We start from the raw sequence: 27,778 nt of genomic DNA, 5'->3' as shown, positions 1-27,778 counted from the left end.
TGGCTTCTTCTTTTCTTTTTTCTTTTTTTTACGACGAGTCTCGGAGGCGAGATGCTATGCCATGCAGAGACTAAAGTACCGAGGTCCGTTTGGATTCAAGCACCCGTGAGTAGAAAGAACAAACTGTGGTGTACGTTAACACAAGCATGCAGACCCAGAACTGGTCCGGATCGGATTCTTCTTCTTCTTCTTCTTCCTGGAGCAACTGACTCAGCGGTCAGTCCGGGGCAATGTGGCGGCTCCGCTCATCGTTTCTGGAAAAAGGGCACTAAGAAAAAGTGCTGCAGGGCCTCCAGCTTGGCGTCACACAGGAGGGCAACTCTGTTTAAGATACAGACACTGCAAAACCTCCACGCTGTGTCACAACCAAGCCTCTGCCCTTCTCCCTCAAGAGTGCATCGTTCCTGGAGGGGAGGGGAGGTAAAAAGGAGCACAGTTCGAGGTAGGAGGGTAGAGGGTCGAGGGTCGGTTCGGAGGGGTCAGAAGGTTTCTGAGTCCTCCGAGTCGTTCTCGGTTGTTCCCTCGCTGGAGGGTCCCGAGGGGTTCCTGGGGCTGCGTGGCCCCCGAGGGCCGGTGCCCGGGCCTTTACCCCCCTGGTGGGGCAGCTGCCTCAGCAGGGAGCCTGGGGAGGGAGCCCCGGAGCTGCAAGGGGAGCAGAAAGGCATCATGGTAGCCAGAATGAGAGCCAGACAGTCAGCCACCTCTCTGCTAGGAGCGCAAGCCAGAGCAGGCGTCAGACCTGAGGGAGAGAGAAAGAGAAAAAGAGAGGGAGGGAGAGGGGGACAGCAGGGAAAGGGAGAAAGGAGGAGGAGGAGGAGGAGGAGGAGGAGAGCGAGACATAGACATGGAGGAAGCGAGGAAGGCGAAGCAGAAGACAAAGGAGGGACGGAGCAGCATTCCGTTAGTGTTCAGCCAGCTGACACAGTACACAGACATGAGGGTTCACACAGAGCACGGAGGGACACGACCATATCTCACGTCTATCACATAAATACATCCAATCAAAGCAGAGAAGCAGCTTGTACACAGTTTAAACCAGGGTTCCCACTGTCAGCCCGGAGGAAAACTCCAGGACGTCTTCATGGCTTTTAGAAAGATGTATTTCCCGCTGAGAACACGTTAAACCCCTCGAGGCCCGCCGCCAGAACTACGTCACACATTAAAGTCTCTTTACAGGACTCAGACACGACAAAGGCTTGAAGGTTGAAAAGGAAAAGAATCCGAGGCTGTGGATGTATCTTATATATCTTTTACTGTGCATTGTGAGTCTACAACAGGTGACTGATGATTTCAAACTTTAATGTGATGAATTTGAACAAGGTTTTCATCACATAAAAGACAAGAAATATGCCCCAGAAAAAAGCAATTGATTTCACAAGAGGTCTAAACAGAGGTGCAGAAGTGTCTCATTATACTGCATTATATATCCCATGACCAGTGGGAACCCCCTTTAAAAGAGAGACTAATTTGCAGCGCACATGGAAAAATCTGATTTTCTAGTCAAATTCATGCTGGGAAGCAGCAAAACAGTCATGCGGACCGATGAGCACTGCATGCAGCTAGAGCCTATAAAGGGGGGGGGGGCAGGTTCACCCTACCGTTCTCGTCCACCGTCTGAACGTTGGCTCCTCGGGACAGCAGCTCCTGGACCGCCTTCTTCAGACCACTACGAGCTGCCAGGTGGAGAGGACTGACAGACAGACAGAAGGTTTTATATTAATTCACAGGGATTTTGTCCATTTTGTACAGAGAGAAACGATGAAACGTATATTGTTTTTGTTAAGGACAGAGGTTTTGAGACTCACGTTTGCAGCGCTGCATTTGTGGCATTTATGAGGGCCGTGTCAGACAGCTTCTCTAGGATCAGCATCACACAGTCCTCCTTTCCCTGTAAGGAGAAGACGTCAGAATACAGTCATTCTCTATGAAACTGCCTAAAGAAGTAAAGTTACATCACTAAGTAATGCAGGGGTTTGAAGAAAGTCAGGAGGTTGAACACACTGGAATCCAGACAAACAATAATAAGATGGAGGGTGGAGCCCCCCTGTGGAGACTTACATTACTGCAAGCTAGATGCAGAGCAGTGTTGCCGTCTTTGTCCGTCAGACTGAGGTTGGAACTGGCGCCGGTCAACAGCACCTCTGGGGGAGGAGACCGAGTCAGAGCCATACATTCAAAGTCAACAACACAGGACTAGAGCCGAAGCACACCGCAGTGATGAAGCCACGGCGAAGTGAAACGTCTCCGTACCGATCGCTCCGGCTCTGCCCTTCTCGGCCGCCATCATTAGTGCGTTGCGACCTGATTGGTCCACGGAATCCACGAGCGCGTCGTGGGACAGGAGCAGCTGGATGCAGTCGACGTGGCCCGAGAACGCGGCGGCGTGAAGAGGAGTTCTGCAGGAGAGAGGAAGAGGACAGGAAGGTCCTTTACTGCGGTAAAAGTACTAATACCACTCTGGGGAAATACTCCACTACAACTAAAACTCCTGTATTCAAAATGTAAGTATGAAAATGAAAAGAAGTCATCGTGCAGTAAAATGTTTTTACTATAATATATGGTTATTATTACAATATGTTTTAACTCCTCTATATACTGTTGACTCGTTTAATCTACAGCAGTGCATCTTATTCTATAAAGCCATCACATGTTGGTGAACTACAAAGTAGTTAACAGGAGAGTAATTATCTCTATTAAGTTACATACAATGGAAATGCTAAAGTACAGTACAAGTACCTTGCATTTGTACTTAAATACAGTACTTTAGTAAACACACACACACACACACACACACACCTGTCCTTAGCATCTTTGCAGCCAGCGATGTCGGAGCCCATGGCCTCCAGCAGCAGCGATGCACAGGACTCGTGATCATTCAACCTGTTGGGTCAAACACAATCTGATAATCAGGTGTTGGAAATGTTATTAAGTTGTTATTAAAGTGCTCAATGTGATTTAGCCGTTCACTGTGAAGCTGCCGCTCAGTGTAAATCCAGGTGATGTTTCGTGATGCTTCGAGCAAAATATCAATATTGTTCTCGACTATTAAAGGGGCTAAAAACTTGCAGAAAATATTGTTAAATTAGCATTTTTCTCTCTCAACATCATGAGTATTATTTATAGAAAACAGGCTAGAAGGAAACATTTTTGATAAAACAATGAGACAATAAATTGATCAACAGAATAATGATCAATTCTCATTTATGTTTATCAAGCAAAACATTTTTAAAAATCAACTGGTAGAGAATTTGATTATTTATATCACTGGACTGAATGAACACAAAGAGAAATTAGAGCATCTTTGTTGGTTTGTTATTGTTACATTGTTCACCATTTTAAACTGTGAATGATGATTCAGTTAAGTGCAAAACTGAATAATAGATCAATTATAGCACAAATACTCAATATTTAGATCTCTAGTAGGAGAATACACTTTAAATCGACCTGGTCCTTTCAAAAAGGTCAAAAGTTTTAGTGAAAATTAGTCAAAATAATGATCATAAATGATATTATTGGATGTATGTGTGACGTAATGTGTGACGTACACAGCACAGTGCAGAGGAGTGAACGGGTTCCCATCAATACAGCGACAACCCTTCTGCTCCAGCAGAACCTCCACACACCCCTCATGACCTGCACACACACACACACACACACACACACACACACAGTTAAGTTTCATTTAAAGTGCATCATATTTCATCAATATCACACGCTGTAAATACTGTATATATTCATCCAGCCTATGTACATCCATTCAGTATTTATTCATTTCTATTTCATTGATCTAATACATAATAATACATCAGCATTTATTTGTGTTTGCGTATATAAATACGCTGAATCTGCAAAGTCACTAAAGATCTCAATGAAATTAGTAAAAAGTTGTGTCCAAATTCTCGTACAAAGTACAAAAACACTCAAGTGAAGTAGAAGTACCTCAAAATTCTACAGTACTTCAGTAGATGTACTTAGTTACACTTCACCACTCATCAATCTTGACTACTAGATGAATTCAGATAATAGCAGAATGAGTAACAAGAGAAGGAGTGATGGCGTGCGGACTGCAGGCCTCCATCTGAACTGTAGTAGTAGTAGTAGTAGTAGTAGTAGTAGTAGTAGTACCGTAGTAGCAGGCCCAGTGCAGCGGCGTGTAGCCGCTCTGGTCTCTCAGCGGGGGGAGGGACGGCGGCTCGGAGCAGGCGATGCTCAGCAGCTCGCTCAGCCACGAGGCGTGGCCTCGGGCGGCCGCCAGGTGGATGGCCGTACGTCCTCGAGAGTCGCCGAGCAGAACAGAGGCTTCCTGCTCCAGCAGACACTGGATACACTCCTCCTGACCACAGATCAGCTGGGGAGGGAGACAGCAGGCTTTAGATCAGAGTCAAGCTGACAGAAACATACGGCTGCTTTCAAGCATTTTAAAAAGCAACAGAAGCATTTCTGTGTGATATAAAACAGAAATAGACTACATTTAGCCACTTAATTAATGGACTTGGAAAAACGTTTCTGTTTGTGCATTTAAAAAAATATATAATAATGATAATTAATTATTAATTAAAAAAGTTATTAAAACTTGATCAACTTAAACTACATTAAATTACATGTATTTTAATTTATTTCTGGATATATTTATGAAAATAAAATCAGAAAAGTAAAATAATCCAAAAAATATATGCATGTTTATTTCAATAATCAAAGTTAAACAAGATGAAACACCAGCACTGTTGAGAGGCAGACAACAGAAACAATGGAGCATATTCAGATAGATACTGTAATATTGCTTTTATTCTTTTACGTTACATTTTCATGATTAAGCTGATGTATAAACGCACATTATATTAATTCCTCAGCAGCCATTTTTCCAGTTTCAGCAGCTGATCAGTGTTGAGCCTGCGTAATGTCTGTAATATAATACTTCTGATTTCTTGTCCAACTGAACAAAGGAAATATTCAGACCTCAATGAATTGTAATGAAACACGGATGAAGTGTATATTTGTTCTGGTGGCACAAGAATCAGAAAGAGGACGGGAGAACGCTGATGCTCACCCCGAGGTGCAGTGCAGTGAGGCCGTGGTTACTCGCCAGGTTGACGTTGGCTTCGCGCTCCAGCAGCAGAGACACGGCGTCCACGTGACCCCCCGCCACCGCCAGCATCAGAGGAGTCCTGCAAAGGAGGACGAGGCAGAGGTGGTGTACAAAAACTGGAACAGACGAGTAAAGACTTAAAAAAACAGGAATAAATCAAAGCCACTCACTGTCCCTGAGAGTCGGCAGCATCCACCAAGTCCGGGCTGTCGGATTCATCCAGCAGGAGGCGCACACACGTCGTGTGACCGTTCATCACTGGAGGAAGTCGGGGAGGGTGTGACAGCAGGAAGAACAAGAAGAGTGACAGAAATATTTACTGCTGGTTTATGTCTTTCCACCAGATGTTGAAACTAGCTGCAGGGGTTTTCTCCCATTCAGCCACAGGAGCATTCTGTTAATAGTGAGGTCCAACACTGATGTGGGGTGATCAGGTCAGGCTCCAGTTCTGCCCAACGGTGTCGGGAAGCTGGGCAAACCAGTCCACATCAAACTGGGAAAAGTATGTATTTATAGAGCTGGCTTTGTGCACAGGGACACTGTTATGCTGCTACAGGAAAGAGTCTTCACACCCGCACCGTCAAAATAAAGCTGGAAGCATGTTGTTGCTTAAAGTGTCATTTAAAATATGATGCATTACAATGTAATTCGGTGGAAACGGGTCCAAACAATAAAAAACATCCCCGAGTGTCTGCATACTTTTGGCCATACCCGGCTACCTCGTGTGTTAACGTGGCAGAGGAAACAGGAAGTGGAACTGTGAGATTGAAAGTCAACCCACCTGCCAAGTGGACAGGGTTGCGTCCGTACTGGGTGTCGGTGGTGCGCGGCGACGCCCCCTGGTTGAGGAGAGTGTGAACGCAGTCGGCGTGGCCCCTGAGGGCGGCCAACGCCAGGGGGGTCCTCCCCGCCTCGTCCCCCTGGTCCACCTCCCTCTCCCCCTGCAGCAGCACCTCCAGGGCCTGAGCGTGGCCGTGGTACGCCTGCACAGACAGACACTCACTCAGAAACACTTCTAACATTTTAACATTCCATGTCTTGACATTTTTATTTGTTTGTTCTCAGCATTTAGTAACTAAAATCATTGTCAAGGACAGTGATGTTTGTTTTTCTTTACTGAAAATCAAGCGTTTACTTCATTTCGTCATGTTTTGTGTTTCCTGTACAACATTTAACCCAAGAAATTAATCTTCTTTTGTTAAATGACAAAAATGGTTTTGTGGGTACATTTTCAAATTTTGAAAGAAGCCTTGTGTTGGTACCAAAACTGTGTGTGTGTGTGTGTGTGTGTGTGTGTGTGTGTATGTGTGTGTGTGTGTGTGTGTGTGTGTGTGTGTGTGTGTGTGTGTGTGTGTGAGACTCACGGCGAGGTGCAGTGGGCTCCTAGCGCTCGGCGATTCAGGGTCGTCAAGGTGACTTTCGTCTCTGTCCAGCAGCTGCAGGTCACAACGACAACCCACTCACATACAACACACACTCGAGTTTCTCATTGATTTATAGGTGAAGCCGTTTGTACATTTCTGACAGGATTAGAGACGATGCTGAAACCAGAGAAACCAGAAAACTGGAATGTCGTCGCGTGCAGAGAAAATATAACCAGACAGCAGATGGAGAAAGTGCCTCGAGTCACAAAACAACTATTTCCTCCTTGTGTGTGTGTGTGTGTGGTGTGTGTGTGTGTGTGTGTGTGTGTGTGTGTGTGTGTGTGTGTGTGTGTGTGTGTGTGTGTGTGTGTGTGTGTGTGTGTACTGACCAGCTCCAGACAGTGCCTGTGACCGTAGGCTGCAGCGTAGTGGACGGGACTGTAGCCCTGCTTGTCTTTCAGAGAGGCCGTCGCTCCGCTTTGCAGCAGGAACTCTAAACATCTGGGACACAAACATCTCAGTTGTCATTCAGGACACAACACAGCAAACTGGACAGTCACCTTTTTATCATTATCATCTTATCATCTTTCCTACGATAAAACAATATATTTCATTTCTTTATCGATAAATCTGCTGGTTATTTTCTAAGTAATCATTTCGTGTCTAAAACGTCGTGGTATAATTTCCCAGAGCCAATGATAACATCTTCAAATGTCTCATTTAGTTCAACCTACAGTCCCAAACCCCAAAGTATTCGGTTTATCATTTATGACAAAGAAAAGCATAAAATCTTCACATTTGAGAATCTAAAACTAACTATTGTTTGTCTTTTCTTGGCTCCAATTATCCAAAGTTGCAAATAAATTTTCTGTCAAACAGCTAATTGACTAATCAGCTCTTGTATCATTTAAGAAAACGTTTGGAACTTCTATTAGATTTGATCAAAAAAATATTTACAAAAATGTCCATTTGTTCAGAGGATGTTTTGGAAAATTATGTTACGTTACAATTGCTTGTTACTTTGTTTTTCATCTATTTATGTCTTTTTTTTTAAATCTATTACACACAGCTGTTTTTCAATCAACTCAAATGTGTCACTTTTCCGTGTGTTTTGTACTTAAAAGCTGCTTAACGGTAAGGTCAGAATGTCCTGTGTGTGGACTTACAGCGCTGCCTCTTTCTCCCTCTCTGCCTGAACGCCTTCACTCTCTGGCTCCAGAGCAACACGGCGCCTGTAGAGGGGGAGGCAACGGGAGGGAGGGAGGGAGGGGAGACGGGGGAGATAGAAGAGGATAAAGCATCAACACACTCAAACAACAGCCTCCTTTAACGCGGTGGTCACCTGCTAATGCCAACAAGTAAGTGGATAACTACTGGCTGTGGCGCTGAGCCGTTAGCTGTGGTGCTGCCAATCCAGAAGGCCATGCACGACTACCACCACTTCAGTGTCACCTCCACGGTTGCCATGGAAACAGAGAAGGTGTGGACAATCGGGTTTCTATATGTAGTAACAGTAGACAGCTACCCAGATTTTCAGCGCCAACACCAGAGGAGCGGTGTGAAGAGGTTTCAGACTTTCCACCTTGTCTCCTCGTCAGTGGAAACGTCTCACTTGGAAACAACAACCTGCGTCCCAGACTCACCTCCTGTCCAGGTCCGAGGCAGCGGCATAGTGCAGGGCAGAGCGCCCCCACTGGTCAGTGGCGTTGATGGCAGTGCCACACGCAACCAGAGTCTCCAGACACTGAAAGTGACGGCTGGCGGCCGCGTAGTGGAGGGGGGTTCTGGGAAATGACAGGAAGAGAGAACAGAAATATACATATTCAGACACACCAATTACAGGTTGTGACCTAAACTCAGTACGTACACTACATGGCCAAAAGTATATGGACAGCCAGACTTGAGTTTAAAGCCCAAGATTTTCATTCACAATGACTGCTAATGAAACCATTTGATCATTAAAAAAACCCTTGAAACTTGAGATATATGAAACGGGACACCCTGATAAGCTATCTGATGCTGGAATAATTGTTTATCATACAGTAACATTTACAACCTACAAAAAGGAGGCGAACCAAAGACCCTAAAAACACCCTGAACTCTAACTAATAAATGTACCAACATGTTCATTCCACCAGTCTAAATATTTGTTAGGTAAAACACAAAAATTAGAGATGTATGGCAAATTTAAATAACTATTTAAATGAATTTAGAATAGAATAAGTAGTTTAGAAGTCCCCAGCCGTTTAGGGTATTCAACGTATAACATACAGTATCTTAGTAGCAACCACTGCCTGAAGCTCTTTAGTAAAACATTTCATAGTGTAGAGCTGTTATCCAAAACAATATGTTTAATATTCAACTAACAATCATTTCATTGTCAAGTAACCTGCCAGTTATTTTCTCAAGTAATTGTTGTTTCGAGAAGACGTCATATAAAACAGTGTTGTGCTCTCTTACCTGCCACACTTGTCCCTCCGGTTGTGGTCTCCCCCGCTGCTCAGGAGCAGCTTGACACACTCCACGTTACTGCAGAGAGAGAGCAAGACCACTCAGACTGTACCAATCACATAAAGCCTGTATATTATGTTCTTTTTTTTTATTATGGCTTTAAGTTTTGAATGTGCAATTCAGAATTTTTGTCTCTTTGTCTTTGGCAACGACACAAAGGAAAAACACTCGTCGACGCCTGCTTATTACGTATTTCCAACTGCCCTCCTCTTCTTTTGGCGCTCTCTAATGAGGAAACGCTCGTCTGCTGTTTATAGCAGCAATAGGTAAACCAGTATTGTGGGAATCCGTTGGACAAAGACCCGAATGTAACAAAGGTTGCCAAAGCTTTACAACAACATCTGATCCAGAATAACCCAAACAAAGGAATACATGTTGCTTTGGTACCATTTTATTTAAATAGTGTTTATTGTTGGATTTGTAGAGAAGAAGTCTGATGGGGCAGTTTGGATCACTTTAAAACAAAGGTTACCCAAATAAAGGGAGAAGGTAAAATGATCATCACAATTTACAGACTAACTGCTACTGTGCTGTTATGTGCAATGACGGTTTATTACCAACATTTCAGCAGAGCTAACTTCCTGTTTCACTTAAGAATGAAATGGTTTAAATGATCTTAATAAATACAATCTGACTGCTTGTGTTGAGATCCAGAAATGATATCCGGATCTAGGAGGAGAGCTGTTGTAACGAACCAGAATGATCCTTTATGGCATTTTAATCCTTCCTTTTATATAAAAGGCATGTATGTACGGTGTGACTCACCCTCCGGCAGCAGCAGCGTGCAGGCAGGTCCTCCCCAGGCGGTCAGGAGTGTCTATCTGGAAGCCTGCAGACAGGACCGAGTCGTTACACATTATGCTAAACCTCCGATCTGAAGAGGGCAGCGCGGGGAGACGGAAGGAGGCCAGACAACAGACGGCAGCAGCCACCACAGAGAGAGACAGAGAGGAGGAGGAGGTGGAGAGAAAGACAGGTGTAAGTGAGACAGGTGGGAGAGGGAGTTAGGTGAGAGTGCATGATGCTGGCCATGCATACAGGAAAACACAGAGAGAGCCAACGGTGAAACTCCTTATAGAAGACAATCTGAGGGAGAAAGTACAATATGTTCATGTGTGTTGACCAGGGACGAAGAAGTAACACAAACGGGGGCCTTTGTTCAAAGAGCCCTTGAACATTTTTAGGAATTTCTGACCTGTATCTGCAAGAATACAGGTCAAGAACTACAAGTGTGCCAGAATGTTTTCATGTGCAGGATTTCACATCGCAATAACAATGATCTCGAAATGTCTAAAAGCATCTGAAACTCACGTCCTTCCTGCTATTCTAAAGTGAGAAGGAATCTTGGAACTACAGTCCCCATAATGAAACACAAGTATACTGTTGCCATGGAGTTGTAACATATCAACACCATTTAAAGTATGCCGAATTCACAATTAGCAGTCTGTGTTAGTAATGCACCAATGGATGTACAGACAACTATCACCGGATTACTTTGATACTGAAGAAACCAAAATAGAGTAAATAAAGTTCTGCTGTTATACAGGGCACTATTTTTCTAAGCAGATTTATGGATGTTTATTTTTCATGGATGTGCTAAATATTAATGTCTTTGGAAAGTGGCAAGTGGTTCATATTATACTTCTCTGTTTCACACTGAATCTAAAAATGTGTGAATGTCTGTATGTTCAGATTTGACTGAGAGAACATTTATGTATTGTTATCTTTAATCCTGGTCCCCGTCTTCATGCGGTCAAAACATCAACAACTCATTTTGTTGATAAATTTTACCTATATGTAATGTACATATAAGTACCCTCCCTCTATCAGGTCTAAACAACCACACAAGGAGGAGAATTTTCTCATTTAATTAAGAACTTTAGTGCAAAATAATCAGATTTGCGAAGAAATTTGGTTTAGTATTTGCTTGTTATTCTCAATTTTGACAGCATAATTTATTATCACGATATCTCTATATATGACTTCATGATATGATTATATTGAAATACAATACATCGTCAAATTGATTATCGCCAAGCACAAATATTGTATCTCGAAGCAATGCTGTTCATCAACTGCAAGATCTTGACTTTGGTTTTGTTCTTGTTTATTTACATTGCACATAAGCACCGGTGGTCACCAGAATAAGGACTAGAGATGAGGAGCTGACCAAAGAGTGCATCTACTTTATTATCAACGTGGTTTTGGTTTGCTCTGTTTGCCACCAGGATTACAGAGAAACTACTGGCCTGATTTTCAGCAAACTGGGTGGAAGGGTGACCCAGGAGCCAAGGAAGAATCCATTCCACTCTGGAGTGGATCCCAACCACGGGATAATAATACATGCATTATTTTTCCCTTATGGAAACAGCCTTTGGCGGACGTCTGTGCTTTCCAAGTGCCCTTCTAGTTTGATAAGTGTTTCAGTGTGGTTATGTGCTGAATCATGAAAGCAGATCTTCCATACTTTAGCAGACAGGCGCTCGGCCTGCCTGTATACAAAACATCCATTCAAACACTCAACACCACATGCTATGCTGATGTCTGATTTCTAATATATAAAAGAACAAAACAGGATGACTGTGTAGTCGTTTTGTGCTGTGGCCTTTTAAATAATTTATTGCTAGATTTTGCCTAATCTTCATGATTCTTCACGGGTAAAACCTGACTTTTAAGCTCCTGATTTAACTCCAAGTGCAACAAATACAAAAGATGTATGTATGCATGTCAATGACTTGTTCAATACGGCAACTCAGAAGAGCCACATGAGGAGATTCATCCTGTCCCATTCCTCCGGACAGCAAAAAGCACTGTTACTTCACATTCGTTTATTAGTTAATCTCATTCCCCTCCGTCAGAATCTGATCAAATATATGGGATATGTGGAAAGAAAAAGGATTTCATTGCCAAAAAGCAACAAGTGAACTTTTCAGACGACATCAACCACCATTGTCGGTGCTCTAATAGGAGAATTCAACAGTGTTTTCCAGAGGAAGAGTGGCCCCATCGGTGAGTAATTAGACTTAGAGAAGCCTTGTCTTGTTTCTGGAGCATTGTGACTTGCATTTGGCCACAGCTGAATATGTGTGCTTGTGGGCAGGAATTCACCCCTGGAGCAAGAAAAACAACCGGGACCCAACCTCAAAAACTACACTTACGCAGATGACGTAAAGGCAAATCTGACTCTGAACTATAATCACAAACAAATGATGATTCAAGGGCTCCCAGAAATGTCAGCTCATTAAAAAAATATATATATATTTTTTTTTTTTTCTTTTTTAAATAAGCAAAAATATATAATAAATAATGTTGACTGATGACTGGTGTTTAAATTTGATCGCAGGACTGTTTTAGACTGCATTCGTTTTAGCTGTAGATGAACTCAAGGATTGAACACCAATTAAAGAAGTTAATTTGACGAGGGAAATAAATCTCCTTGCTACTGGTTCACCTGAGGACAGCAGCTTCTTGCAGCAGTCAGAGTGAGCGTTCAAGGCAGCCAGGTGGAGAGGGAACATGTCATGGACTCCTCGCCTTTGGAGAGAGATGCAGAAAAGGAAACAATACTAGACAGCTTTTCGGGGCAACACCTTCCCACAAATGTCTCATTAGGGGAACAAACGAACCTCGTGCAGTCAGCGCCGCTTGTGATGAGCGTGTTGATGAGGAGTCCATGACCATAGCGGGCAGCAATGTGGAGAGGGGTGTTGCCGTCCTTGTCCACACTGTCGATCTCCCCACCTGAAATAAAACATAATTTGTTTATATTATTTAAAGGGAAAATATGTCACTTTAAGAGCCAAAACATTTGCATAAAGAGGTCTCACCGTTCTGGATGAGAGTCTGGGAGCGAGTGAAGCGTCCATGAACTGCCGTCATGTGGAGAGGACTCTTCCCGTCACGACTCTGAAGAAGGTGGAGGAGAAATAAAACATTAACAACAACAACATAGATAAAGGTTTAAGAAACAGAGGTAATAATAATCCCTGTGGGAAATATGAATCATCTCAATGATGGTCTCATCTCTTTACCTATTCCTTCCTCACACAATTTATTTGGCAATGCCGAAATTCATATTTCTCTAAGGAAATATGAAGTAAAATTAAGTAAATATGTGGCTCTTTAGCTGCTAAATGCTCCACCGAGGAGCTGGTAGAGAACAACAACAGAGCTACAAACACCACTCCATATGAATTGCATGTTTCTCCGTAACTCTCGGACGTGTTTTGCCTGAAGGGGAGGCAGACGTTCAGCCTGCGTACCTGTACATTGACATCAGCCCCGTTGTTGACCAGGAACTCCAGACAGAGCGCTCCATGTGTGGAGGCGGCAGCAAAGTGCAGAGGGGTGAAGCCCTTGTTGTTGGCCTGGCTCACATTTGCACCGTAATCGATCAGCTCCCTGACGACGGCGTCCTGACCATTAAAACAGGCCACGTGCAGCGCCGTGTTCCCAAACGCATTACTCTCATCGATCTGTTATCAGAGCAAAGACAAGACCTGTGATTATTAAGGAAGAGTGTGTGTGTGTGTGTGTGTGTGTGTGTGTGTGTGTGTGTGTGTGTGTGTGTGTGTGTGTGTGTGTGTGTGTGTGTGTGTGTGTGTGTGTGTGTGTGTCCTGACCTCTACTGCCAGGTTCAGTAGATGTTTGACCACAGCGATCTTCCCGCTGGAGGCTGCCGTGTGGAGGGGAGTGTATCCCCGTTTGTCCTTACAGCTAATCTCCGCCCCCTGATTCACCAGCAGACATGCCACATCCAGATGCCCTGCAGGGGGCGCACCAGAGCACAAAAAACAGTTGGTTGTGGACTGAAAGCAAAACACTGAACCCATGATTTGCTTTATTTAAGTGACAAAAAGCCCAGAGATTATATTGAGCACCTGATTGCAAACTGCATCGATTCCCTTTTTTAACATTCATTTATTTGTTTACTCTATATAACGTCAGAACAGTCGAAATTTTCATTATGTCATTGCAGTTTTCTGAAACCCCAAAAAACAGAATTTATATTTATATAAATTGTGTGATAAATGACTTCAACAATTAATCACTTATCAAAATTGTTGCTGATTAATTTTCTGTCAATCGACTAATCCATTAACTTTATTTTTGAACTGCTATTTTGGCAAAAATCTTTATGATCACAACCGTTGTTTGACTTTCTTGTCATATATACATTTTATTATTTGATATAGTAACTATTTAGTGTCATTTCTGATAGTAAAGCTCAGCAATACTGTTAACTATCCTGCCTCTGGACATACGTTTGTCACATCTCTTTAATGACACATATTTTGAAATCATTGTAAAAATATTTGAGGGGTTTAGGAGCAGTACAAAGCTACAGTGCACGGAGATACTCGGTTGCTGTAGTGTAGTGTTATTCTGTCGTGGCAGCTTTGTTGTGTTAAGTGTTATGTTGCGTCTTGTTTCCAGCTCTAATGAATAAGTACTTCAACTATTTGGTGAGTCAGAATGAGCCACAACTTATTTCAATGGCCGACTTCCAGTAAATCCAAATGAAATGTAATATGTCTTCAACAAACTCTTTGTTGTCTCTTACCCATGAAAGCTGCCCAGTGCAGCGCCCGGCCATCTTTCTTATCGAAGGCGTTGATGTTGGCTCCTTTAGCGAGGAGGAGGTTTACCATCTGACAGAGAGGGGGGGGGGGGGATTAGTGGGTAATATAAGATGAATGTATTTGTGTTTGTGTCAGTGTGAGTGTGTGTTTGTGTGTGTGGGAGATGGTCTTTATGTAACCGCATTGTAAATACATCTCATCGCTTGACTCAGCTGTTGCATAAACACTCTGGAGAAAGTGTGCTGGGCAGAAATAGAAGAATCCGTTCATTCAGTTTGGCTTCAGAAATCTGCCCCCTCTCATCGTCGATGTTACATTCAACATATTTGTGAATGATTCCATGTAAGAAGGGTTTTTTTTCAAAATGAACAACCCACTTAATAACCCCAATGGCACAGCTGCTCTCGCCCACCTGTTTCCTCTGACCGAACTACTGAACCAGAATAGCACAAAGGGTGGTTACATCACGGCCTATTTATTGGTGAACCACGGCTTGATGCTGCAGCGGTTGCGTCGCTTCGCTGCTGCAGAGAATTGTTTCTTTTTACGGATAATAAAACAAGTCGGTCAGTGTCTGCAGTACCTCAGTGTGGCCGTTGAGGGCAGCGTGGTGCAGGGCGGTGCGCCCGCCGCGGTCCGACACGTTGACGCTGCTCAGCAGCGGGATGATGACCTCCGCGCATCGCAGCGCGTTATTGGCTGCAGCGACGTGCAGCGGCGTCTGCCAGTTCTTGTCCCGCGCGTTCACGTCGGCCGAGTGGCGGATCAAAACTCGCACCGCCTCCTGGGGAAAAAGTCAAACATAAGTGTTTTTATAGATAAATAACTCACTTATGTGCAACTTATATGTCAGTTCTTTGTAACTGTGTTATTTGTTCACAGATAATGACGTAATTAAAGTCACAGTAAAACAGCAGTTAAAGCATCGTTAGCTTCTGTAATGCAGATTAGTATACAAGACTCAAATGGGGATATCGGAACAGATCTGCAAATAGATCCATCAACGGGACTGTTTAACTGATGGACTAACAATTTCTTCATCCATAGGTACACGTATATATGCTGCTACTTTGCCTTTGACTAAAAGACGTCAGTTACAATTCTGTGAATAAGTTATTAAAGAAAGTAATGAATTCAGACATTCAACTACTCTATATGTACCTGCAACACAAACTAAGTCGTAGATGTAAAGGAAACCGTAGCCACCCGACTCAGATTCATCCTCTAGCTATTCCAGCCATGTAGAATTACCTGTTTGGGTGCTGGGAGTGATGGTGCCTGATTAAGTGCTTTGACCCACATTCTTGACGTCTGTTAAAGGTGAAGCTGTCCCATGTTGTCTGAGAATAGTGTGTAATGATGTGCTGGGAGAGGCTGAAAAATCAGTGTACATGTTGGCCTGTTTTCAGGGAAATACCACAGGGTGCAGCTGAGCTCCTAGACACCCTCTTTCTGTGTGATCCTTTCCACTGTGTGTGTGTGTGTGTGTGTGTGTGTGTGTGTGTGTGTGTGTGTGTGTGTGTGTGTGTGTGTGTGTGTGTGTGTGTGTGTGTGTGTGTGTGTGTGTGTGTGTGCTCACCTCGCTCCGGGAAGCCACAGCGCGATGGAGGGGGGTGAGCCACATGGAATCTTTGGCGTTGACCCGAGCCCCTGCAGGAGCACACAGGGCAGAAAGAGTTAACCCACCACACACTCATGGCTACATGGTTTCATCTCAAAAGAAACTTTTAAGGACAAATATAGAGGAAAAATTGCAATTTAATCACTGAAGAATTATTGAAAAAGTGGCTGCTGACACATGTTGTATGTCTGTATGACTGGATGTTTATATTCTCACATCAAGAACAGCGCTCCAAGTTTTGAAACGTTTTGGAATTTGTAAGACTTGATATCAAATTTAACATGTAAATCCTATATTTAAAGGACAATTTCTTATTGTCACTAAATCCAAAACCAACAACAGGTATACCCTAACAAAGCGTATTCCTTTGTGCCACTGAACTCCAAAGAAAATATGTAAATCAATAAGACGTGCAATTGGCACTGGATGGCATGTTCTCTCTCCTTATAATGAACATTGGTACAAAAATATAGAACAACATATTTATTAACATCATTCAAAATCACCAAGAACTTGAATTTAGGCAATTTGACTTCAGATATATATATTTTTTTGCAGCAACACTGTATACTTTATATAAAAGAGGTCGTATAAATATCATTAAACAGTAGCAGATTTGCAAAGAGCTGAAAAGAAAATGGAAGATGAAAACGCCACAGAGACACAGAAAGAGAGGAAGAAGAGAAGTTATTTTACCAGAGAGGATGAGGAGCTCGGTGATCTCGGAGTCGCCCAGGAAGGCCGCTGCATGCAGCGGGGTGCGCTTCTCTGCATCCTGGGAGAGGAAGACGGTCAGGCGGTACTTATTATATTTATATTATAATATTGGAAAGGCACGTGGGGTTTCAACCTTGACACAGCAGCTGATCTTATTCTTAGGTGCTGTGGTTTAAGAGGGGGATTGAGCACATTTTATACACGTTCCAACAAAGCAACACTTAAGATTTAAAAGGTGTATCCTTTATCCTGCACAATGGGCCACCATAGAGGGCACATTATCATATTTTATCTTCCCTAAAAGCATCCAAGAGGGCACTTTGCTCCATTTCTTTCAAACATGAGATGGAGTACAATATTTCCAATAATCACCATTCACAAGCGCTTTAAAATCAGGCAGAATCACGTAAGTTAATTGTTATGTTTTTTTATATTTGGTGCTGCAAAAACAATTCAAACAGCCCTCATGTGAGCTTAAGTCCTGCCCTTCAGCACATATCACACTAGCAGGAATGTCACATATAAGTAATCCACGAGTCCGCCATGACACTGAACAGAGGAGGCTCTGACATCGGTTCAAAGATGATGAGCTGAGGGATCAGTGACGGGGCCATCAGTGTCAACACATCCATTGTCTCAGTCAGGTCCAGACCAGCCAAGACCACCCCACATGTCCATGTGACTTGGCCGCGTGCAGCCTCTTCAACAAAAACACAGCTAAAGTGGACAATGACGGTGACGTGGGAGTCCTGTAACCGTCACCAGACACAGGAGACTAAATACAGCCGAGAGCCCACTTCCTGCACCGGTACAGACATGTGTTAGGCATCAATACGCATGTGATGTAAATAAGCACGAGCTTAACATTGGACTTCACTGACTCTTGACCTGTGGCCCGCCACCCCACACCCAAGAGTTTTCATAAAAGCTGATTTTGAACAGAGATGCAAAAAGGAAATCTACATATGCAATTATGTAGATGCAAATATTACTGTGTTTATGACGTTTACATTTATGTCCATACAAATGGTATAAAACATGTAGATATTGGTAAAATACCATTTATTTAATTTAAATCTATTTTATCACTAATGGAAATGTTCATGAATCTCACATATTGCAGTTTCACTGAAAATTGACCAATCAGAGCAGACTGGGCGTATTCAGGAGCGTGCTTAAAGAGACAGAGGATGAATACAGCTATATTCCAACAGACAGTATGAGATAAATAAAGTATTTTATTCATTTATTCAACTTGTTCTGGTAGAAACCTAAAATACTAGTGTGTCTCCTTTGAATTGATGCATAATATGGTCCTGATTATATCCGACCCTTCTAGACACGGTGTGTGTTTGTGTCCTCACCAGAGCATTGATGTCTTCAGACTTGTATATGAGCATACGAATCTCTTCAGGGTCTCTGCTGAAGATCGCCTGGATGAGAGGAGGCTGAGGAGAAAAGAAAGAAGACAGGAAACTCAACACATGACCAGAAGGCGAACATCATGTCAGACATGCATAAATACACGTGATCGACTTAAACAGTCAGGGAATTCATCAAGTGAGGCGATGGGACGAAAACGACATGTTCGGGAGAATATTTCCTGGATGTTACACAAAAGGAGACCGAGCATGATCCTTCCCACGGTATATAACTGTGTGTGTGTGTGTGTGTGTGTGTGTGTGTGTGTGTGTGTGTGTGTGTGTGTGTGTGTGTGTGTGTGTGTGTGTGTGTGTGTTAGTGTGTAGGAGCAGCTGCTTGACTTTAAGCTGCTGTGTTTACAAAAGCTGGAGCTACTTGGAGACTGAAGCCTGCTATACACTGTACACCAAATACCAAACATGGCTCTTTTTTTCTTTACAGTGAAACTCTCTTCTCATATGAAGACAGGAAGGCATATTTCTCCACGATGCAGACAGACTACAGTTCTAGAAGATTCTTTGTAGATACAAATCAGAATAAGAAAATGTCTGTGCGGAGAAAACGGGGTTGAATGAAGGACGCTGCATGGAGGTCATGTCTCCGAAACCCTTATTTTCCTTTAGCAGATCACAGATAGGAGGTAAATAGAGGCTGAAACACACACACACACACACACACACACACACACACATACACACTCACACTCACACTCACACTCTCTCACACACACACACACACACACACACACACACACACACACACACACACACACACACACACACACACACACACACACACACACACACACACACACACACACACACACACACACACACACACACACCAGCTATCAGTGTCAATCAGCAGTCTACTGTAGGTTTTAGAGGAACAGAAGCACACATACATAACCAGGTACATTTACATTTTCTCAATAGTTCTACTCCACTAAATATCAGCGGCAAATATTCACAATTTGATCAGTTTGTTATCAATTTGCAGGAATGCTTCTCAGTGCTGCTGTGTATAAATATGCGTGTGAGGACGTTAATGTGATACTGTCAGATAGTCTGCAGGCATGCTGGTAGAATCCTACTGGGAATATTTGCAAGACCAGTATTCAGAGCTGAAGTCATGATGTCACTTCCTGCCTACAAGCCTCTCACTAGCTTTAGTTCATGCAGGTTGCATGGTACGTCCTTATCGACACAACATGTGGACTTTGCATTAGGACTGACAATCAAAAAAGCTGCTATAATCATTGAATGAGGGTCACGTGATCAACGGGGACAGCTGATGGTGTGTTTTTTTATTTGAGCCTTGCTAGCTTGTCTACTTGTACTGCAGAGGAAGGAGTGTACAAAATGAGTCAAATACAGCAAAAACAAAGCACAGTAAAGCTGTTGATCAACTAAGTGTTGAGCTGCTGAATTACACAAGACGGAGACTTTTCATACGCTCAAAATATAACCTAAATTTCACCATAACTTCATTTTGTAATGGGCCTTAATTTAATTGATTTATTTTATTTTTAAACATTATTTGAACATTATTATTCATTATCTATGTATTTATAAAGTACATGTTTACATTATTACAATAATGGATATCTGTAGGGAAGTTTTCATAATTTATCTTTGATAAAATATGGAAAACTCAATTAACAATACTGTTGAAAAAAGACAAAATTACAGAAGAAATTACAAGTAAAAAGTGACAGTGGCGTATAAATATATAATGTGATTAATAACATGAATAAGCAATGATCTTAAGTTTGTATGAATTCATATGGAAATCTAATAGCATATAATATAACATGTAATAAAACTGTAAGCTATGTTAACCTAATATAGTAAACGTAGTGCAGTGTAGTACGGGATATGAGAGGTGTAACATCATATAAACCACTGGTGGGGTCCCATTCTGATCAGCTCCATCGATCATTTCAAACACTAATAAACAATGAAAAACAATCTAATAATAACAATGTGAAAGTCTCTGTAGAGGCCGACATGCAGGTTCGACGCGTTGCTGATGAGTCAAACCTAACTGAGCGAGACTCCACTCCACTTCCTGTGCGCCTCCTGCCTCACTTCCTGTTGCACAGCCTCACCTTCTCAGAAACAAGAGGAACCACAGAGCAGCGTTTCACTTCTGCTTTAACAGCAGAGCACACATGCACCGACAATAAGACACCACTTCCTCGTCTGACCTTTTTTTATTTTTTACCTCACTTGAATTTGATTCTGGTCCCGTTAGAGCAGGCAGGTGATTGAAATGTTTCCCAAGTGGGGTTATACTGATCAGTGTTACCTGCAGTAGATGGTGATCAGCACACAGGAGGACCAGCACAGGGAGGGGACAGGGAGACTACCAATGTGAAGAATTCAGGGTGATTGGGAGTCAACACAACCTTCACGTGGGGGTCAAACTCAACTGGTTGAACAGGAATAAGCACTGTCAGGGTTTTTTTTACCTCCTGCACAATTTTCAGTCACTTTCAAAGCAGTTGTGTAGGGATTCAGGTTGAATGGGTGTTTAGCAGAGATGGAAGGATGGACACATCTAGTGTAGAGGGAGTAGTGATAGAGGGCCCAGCTGGAGAGGAGAAAAGTGTGTGTGTGTGTGTGTGTGGGGGGGGGGGGGGGGGGGGTAAATAAGCAGCCAACGCTTGGCAGCATATGGCCTCTTTAGCTATGCCTTTCTTTCTTTCTAAGTGCTCCACATGCACTCGCACACACATCCACACGCAATAAAACTCAGCTGGCAACAGTCCCTTGTCACAGTGCTGCGTCTGTGATCGCCACGGGGACGCGGGGAGACTGGCGCTGGCCCAAGAAAGGAAGGAGATTTAGGGAGTGTGAGCATGAATGAGAACATTTTCTCGAAAACATTCCAGCACCTACACACCAAACAATACTGGGGGTTTGTTAAGATTTTAGAATTACAAAATATCTGACGTACCAGTCGTCGTTTTGCCTTTAAACGAAATGTAAACGGTCTCACGTGCATATTTATACACAGTAACAGTGAGAACATGCAGGGTCTAATCCTGACACCGCTGGTTCTCTGACAGGGGTTCTGAAAGTGCAGGTTATGACCTCCACCGTGGGTCAAAGATCACAGGTGAGGGGTCGGAAGATGATTTTGAATATGTGTGAAATCATTTAAACCAGAAGTCTTCAACGTTTTCAGGCCAAGGACCCCCAAGGCTGATAGTGACCCGGTGGAGGGTCCCCCTATTACATATCGTATAAAGTTGTGTATAAATTGTTTTAAACCGGGCCAATAATGTGTAGTGCAGCCTATAGTGCCATGTATAACAGTACTTTGTAAGGATGTATGTATACAATATTACACCATTAAAATAATAAGTAATAATTAAATAATAAATTGTTGACGGATTACAGACATAAATAATTTTTAAGATTTATATTTGCTTAATATAGGTTGTTTCATGTTAAGGTGTATTTTTGGACATATTTTCATTTTTGGAAGAAAAGGTTGGGATCAAATAATTTTGGGGACCGCCTGCAGTAACTCTGCACCCCCCTTAGGGGTCCCAGACCCCCTGTTGAAGATCTCCGTTTTAAACGATTCTAGAACGTGCAGTATATTGTGGCTAATTGTGTAACCTATGAGGTTATGAATAAACATAATGTAATGCATAAAATCAATGTTTGTCACCACATGACGCCTGAGGTGATTACGATAAATTAGACAACAGTATCAAATTTAGAGCCCCACAACGTAAACAACGCGTGCACGTGTCCTGATATTTTGCTAGCCTCACACAAATCGATAGGCTTTAGCTGCTCTTTTCGTACACGATGAAACAGAGAAGAGAAGAGCAGCAGCAGGTCCATCGTGCAGTGTAAAATACAGTGTTTATGGTACCATTATTTTGGCGATCCCCGGCTGAAAACGATGTTTTAAGGAACTGATTCAGAACCTCGAAGAACATAGAGATTCCCCCTCCCATGTTCCACTCTCTTTCATTCTTTGTTATCCTACCCAAACATCAGATTGCACTGTTTTTATTACAAACACACACACCGGCTAACCTCCAGCACATAAACGTCCATCTCTTCCTCGTCTCCTTCCCCTCGGGGTCGACGACACGCTCCTGATGGCGTCCCAACAGTGAGGCGCCAAATCAAAAAACCTACTATGACCCTTCAGTCTTCCTCTCAAACTGAATGTGTCACCTGCCTTCATCAGACACGGAGACAATAGAGGAAACTGATGTCAAAAACCAGGGTGAAGGAGAAGAAAAACACAGGAAATCTGATAACGCTCACATCCACTAAAGACACACACTCCTGTCCGGAAAGGCACAAGTCAACAACTTCCTGTGCTTCCTTTGTATTCTGTTACGTGGAATTATGATGTTTCTTCACCAAAAAAATCATTCATACATTAAGGTTTTCATCACTCTAATGATGCAGCTGAGCTCATTTTAGTAAAGTACAAGTACCTCAAAATTGTACTTAATTACAGTTCTAAAGTACTAGCAAATGTACTTAACAAAAATACACCAGCAGTTTGTGCATATTTATGAAGATATTAAAAGAATCCAGAGCAGCACAAAACCCATTCAGACCTTCTCATATTACCAGCAGACTGACCTTTGACCTTTGGACAACATTCGTACCTGAAAAATCGCCCTGTAAGGACAAACAAGCTGAGCATAATTACTTTAAAAAAAGATCCTGCAATTTTCATGTGACCCACTCTTGATCAGCACATGACGATGAAAGACTGCAAGAGGAAAGAAAAAAATCTATAAGCCAGTGTGCTGTCTGCTGAGCTGAGGCAGTTATCATCACCATCAGCATGTTGTCTGAAAATAACAGGAAGTCCCACAGTTCTGAGTTACGTTAAAAAAAACCCTCTTCTTCCCTTCCTTGAAGTTAACGACAGATCTCTATCTGGGAGAACTGACGAAGCTGCGTCAGATATGGGATTTCTACCAGCATATAAGAGTCTTCTTTCTCTTCAGACGCCAGCTCAAGTACTGTACTTAAGTACACTTTCAAGGTACTTGTACTTCCACTTTATGTAACTTTATACTGCTCCTCCACCACTGCTCCCAGACAAATATTGTACTTTTTACTCCCCAGGCAGTGAAAACCACGTATCTCCACATGCATTGAAGTTGGATATAACTTTTTTTTTTTTTTTTTTTTTACAGATATGGGGTTTTCACAGGACAAACACATGATGGTCTTATAGAATATGATGCATTGCTGTAGAATAAAGGAGCCAGCTGTATATGAAGGAGTTAAAACATCTACAGCAGTAAAATGCAACATACACATTAATACAGCAGGAATATTCATCCAGAAACATCATAGTAATACTAAAATACTGACACGGACCTTACTTTTAATATATGACGTACTTTAAACTACTATACTTTTACTTACAGTGGAGTATTTTATTTAAGTAAGTGATCTGAATACTTCTTCCACCACTGGACATCACTCCACCCATAAGTCATGGCATTATACAGCAAATTAAAGCTGCAATGATTGATCAATTAATCAATTCATGACTATTTTCTGATATTTCAAACACTGAGTGATTCATTGACTGGTAGAAAAATAATAAACACGTCCACCAAGACTAAAAGCCCTACACCAAATCTAAACCCTTTCAGATATGGGAGCTTGGAAGTCGACCTTGACTAAACAATCCGTGTGATAAGATCCATTAAGTGGCTGTTCTGGAGCTTTCAACTGTGCCACACTATCTTCCTCAGCAGACAGCACAGATGTAAATGTGAACATCTCAGTTATTTGTGCACTTCTTGTTGATGCTGTTTGGTGTCAAGGCGAGATTGAAAGTCTGCTGAGGAGCATCACGTGACACAGTCAAAAGCTCCGGAGCAGCTACTAAATAGACCTTGAGGTGAGATGGTTTCAAATATGTCTCCTTGGCGTGAAATCTTATCAGAAATGTGTGTGGGGTGTTTTTATGCATTCGGAGGTCTGTCACATGAGACACTCTACTATACTATATACTGCTATACACACTAACACACATTGTTGCGGAGACGCGGACCTACATTTAGCTCCAGATACATCTTAATTAATGAGCATATTTGCGGCGCGCAGCTCTGGTGCTTTGCGGAAGGAGACGGAGCAGGAAGTGTTAGTGAAGTGGGCTGTCCCCGTTTTAACGGGACGCCGAATATTTTTACCGATAAGGGCGAAAAACAAGGACATTAAGGTGCATATTGTGGCTGTTTTCTATCAGCTCAGTCCGCGGGACAGAGACGAGGTCTCGTTTCCTCTCAGTTGAGCCCAGAGAGGCGACACAAAGACACCCAAACGCGTTTGTGCCAAACAGCAGCGGGGTGATGCGTTAAATGTGTTGCATGTTCAGATGCTAAGCTAGCAGCTAGCGGGTCTACCTGTTCGGCCACTTTGAGGACAGCCATCTCTGGGTCGGCTCCGGCTGCTCATCCACTCCCTCCGACACCGCAGCACCACGCGCCGGGTGATGCTGCGCCCCGCTCCGCCTCTCCTTCCTGCGTCCGTTTCTACTTCCTGCGGGACTCGTGGGTGTAGCAGTCTGCGGCGGCTTCTCGTAGCTTTCTAGCGGACACACGGGCGGGTGATGGTGATGAAGGCCGGCGCGAGAACCAGGGCGAGCAGCCCCGCTCCGCTCGCGCTATCTGCGGCGACGCTGCTGAGCCGAGGCGGCCGCTCGGATCCGCGGGGAGGCGGAGGGAAGGGGGGAGCAGGAACGGTTTGACCCAAAACAATCCACATGTATGGCCGCTGCTGCTGCGGCTGCTGGTGGTGGCGGTGCACGGGGCTCCCAGGAGTCTCTCCGAGCCATACACCACCCACAGAAGTCTCCCTCCTCCCCGGTCTGCAGAGCCACAAGCCTCCCGGAGAGGTAACCAGGCTGAACCCAGCTGAACGAAGATCACACAGGAAGTTGGAGCCTGTCTCTCCTCCTCCTCCTCTCAGATGCAGAAGTGGAGGAGCAGCTTCCTCAGCATCAACAACAACCAGCATATCCTCGCGGGTGCCCTCCACTGGACACGGAGGGAATAACAGGCAACTGCAGCCTCCAAAAGTAATAAAACATGGTCCATGAAAGACTGATGCTTTAACAGATAGCACACAGCCCTGCAAGAGACTGGGCTGGTTCATATGAGGACTTATCCATGTTTTGTTGTTGTTTTTCTACCTTATTCACATGCAGTATATGATACAATATAACATAATATGTATCCATCCAGCCATCGTCTACTGCTTATCCTGTATTCAGGGTCAAGGCATTTTTCTCAAAATGACTGTCTTTCTCATCCTCTTAGCCAGAAATCTCCACTTAACACTGACATTCACCAACTATTCCAGTTTCATTCATATCTATATTCTGAAGGTGTTTTCAGAAAGGTTTGTTCATATGTCAATCGTAGACAGATTTAGACGTTTTATTCCATAAAACATGATCCAAAATTCTCCTCCTGTTTAAATATATTTGACTCTAATATGTCAACAAAATGAAAGAACATTCAGATATCTGAAAATGTATGGTTAAAAATATAAAACACTGAGTAGTTATAAGAACACAGAATTTATAATATAATATAATTCAAAGCTTTTTAAAGTATGTTTGCATTCCATAATATTCATCATCCTCAACTGGAAATTATAGACTACAATCCCATTTTATTACCCTACTACATCAGCGCTCGTGTCACTTCTTGTACACCATGTTTCACCGTGCAAACATTTCTAATTACAGTCATCCCCCCAGGGGGCGGGTAGGTAACCTCCCAGTGTTGACACAAGACACACACACACACACACACACACACACACACACACACACACACACACACACACACACACACACACACACACACACTCCTAAGGTTATAAAGGGAAAGAAACTGAAGAGTCTCTTTACTGTCTGGAAGATTCAAAAGAAATCAAAACTTTCAAACTTTGATCCAGACTGAAATATCTCATCTGTATTGCAATGAAACTTTGTTGGTGATCCCCAGAGGACGATTTCTGCTGACTTTGTTGATGATTTGAGTTATCTCAACATACATTACTTGGTACAAAATATGGCCTGTTCACTCTGAAATCCTTGTATGTGTCGTTCCTGGTTGTTCCAAGGTCCACATTCTCACATGAAGGTGATAGAGCCTTTGGAATGACCTCATCGGGCTGCAAACTCATACTTTTAAAAACCTACTTCTGCAGATTTGTTCCTGGTCTCTCTTTAAAAGCAATCATATCTGACTTGGCTCTAAATGTTTTGATTGGTTGATTCCTTCTGCTGATTTTCTTTTAATATTTTATGATTCTTTAATGGGTCAATTAGACTTTCCCCTGATTAAATAGAATATTAAATAAAGTGTAACCTAGGGACTTTTATGATAGTCTTATTTCGCTATTGGATAGATGACATTTGGTACACATATCTGTGGGCCAAAGAATGTATTCTACTGACTTTACTGTCAAATCTCCTCACATTTGGCACAAAATCAAAACTTGGTTTTAAAATGTAATGGCTCCCAGATTCTTTCATTTTTGGGGGGGGAGGGGGGTTGTTGGACACAGTATAAACATCTGCATGGCAGAATTGCCATTTTGAGCGTGTTAACATGGTGACAGGTGACCTGGGTCAGATCAGATGCTGCTCTACCGAATGTGATTAATTATGAACCATGAATAACTCCTGAACTGTACATACAGTATGAACACACATTTGCCTCTTGTTTTCAAGGGATATCCCTCTGCTACAGCCTCACACACACACACACACACACACACACACACACACACACACACACACACACACTTCCTCCTCAGATTAGCAGACCCACATTCTGCTGAGGGAATCTGGGTCAAAGCACATGAAACTGGCTGAGCAGCAGTGGTGAGTGAATGCAAGGGAGGGAGAGTGGGGGAGGTTTTTTTCCATTGTGAGTCAATGAGCGTTCATGCATCCTTTTCATTTAGTGCAAGCGAATTCCCAATTTATTCCACAGCTACAGGACAGAGGGGGCGATGCTGTAGTGGCACAGTGACGCTAATGCACCGGTAATATGAAGACTCTGGCCTTAACCGTGGTGAATATTGTCTTCAGCCCACATTTATACCCAAAGAGAGGAACTTGTAATTACTCATGGAAAGTAATTCATAAAAGATATGATTGAAACAAACCTACACTTCGAAGCAAATTCTGTATTTTTTTTATTATAGATTCAAAATATCTAAACAAACATGATGAATTTATAAAATATCCCACTGTGCTGTGATTAACCAACAGTATATAAGTAGCCAAAATGTGCTCCACCTCCATCTGTAAAGCATTACAATACTATCACAATAATACTATAATAATAAAATGGTCTGAAAGGGACCATACATTATTTAAATGACTACCTTTTCTGTTAATACATTTTGACAACTCTTTCATTTGTAATGTTTTGCAACGTTCC

The 27,778-nt window shown here is 42.8% G+C and overlaps 1 protein-coding gene across 3 annotated transcripts; it reads right to left on the bottom strand.

Annotated features, from left to right (window-relative positions):
• Positions 1 to 38: 38 nt before the first annotated feature.
• On the bottom strand, positions 39 to 25,303 carry ankrd44 (ankyrin repeat domain 44). 3 transcript variants are annotated; one of them, XM_084022061.1, is made up of 28 exons: positions 24,719 to 25,303; positions 18,246 to 18,329; positions 16,861 to 16,939; positions 16,123 to 16,193; positions 15,127 to 15,327; positions 14,525 to 14,612; positions 13,584 to 13,726; positions 13,224 to 13,436; positions 12,789 to 12,867; positions 12,588 to 12,702; positions 12,413 to 12,495; positions 9,727 to 9,835; positions 8,911 to 8,979; positions 8,094 to 8,234; positions 7,617 to 7,682; positions 6,840 to 6,951; positions 6,451 to 6,522; positions 5,868 to 6,069; positions 5,257 to 5,344; positions 5,048 to 5,165; positions 4,126 to 4,348; positions 3,546 to 3,633; positions 2,797 to 2,880; positions 2,251 to 2,396; positions 2,059 to 2,141; positions 1,806 to 1,888; positions 1,599 to 1,690; positions 39 to 739 (listed from the first exon to the last, which is right to left on the bottom strand). In XM_084022061.1, the coding sequence occupies exons 1-28, from the start codon at positions 24,743 to 24,745 to the stop codon at positions 480 to 482; spliced, it is 3,219 nt and encodes a 1,072-aa protein (XP_083878187.1). In that variant the 5' UTR covers positions 24,746 to 25,303; the 3' UTR covers positions 39 to 479. The 3 variants fall into 3 exon arrangements, with proteins under 3 accessions (XP_083878187.1, XP_083878188.1, XP_083878189.1); XM_084022062.1 differs by having other exon boundaries at positions 9,727 to 9,790; positions 24,719 to 25,302; XM_084022063.1 differs by having other exon boundaries at positions 39 to 642; positions 24,719 to 25,301.
• Between the last annotated feature and the right edge of the window lie 2,475 nt (positions 25,304 to 27,778).

Source organism: Eutrigla gurnardus, assembly GCF_963514095.1.
Source record: "Eutrigla gurnardus genome assembly, chromosome: 12".
NCBI classification, from domain to species: domain Eukaryota; kingdom Metazoa; phylum Chordata; class Actinopteri; order Perciformes; family Triglidae; genus Eutrigla; species Eutrigla gurnardus.
This window is presented reverse-complemented; position numbering and strand designations above follow the sequence as displayed.

Bases quoted from the DNA above. Each gene is read 5' to 3' on its own strand.
- ankrd44 (XM_084022061.1), bottom strand. From the start codon at position 24,745: ATGGCTGTCCTCAAAGTGGCCGAACAG. The intron at 2,881-3,545 runs GTACGTCACACA...TTGACCCAACAG, and splicing joins ACTCCTCTGCACTGTGCTGT to GTTGAATGATCACGAGTCCT. The intron at 1,691-1,805 runs GTGAGTCTCAAA...TCTGTCTGTCAG, and splicing joins ACAAATGCAGCGCTGCAAAC to TCCTCTCCACCTGGCAGCTC.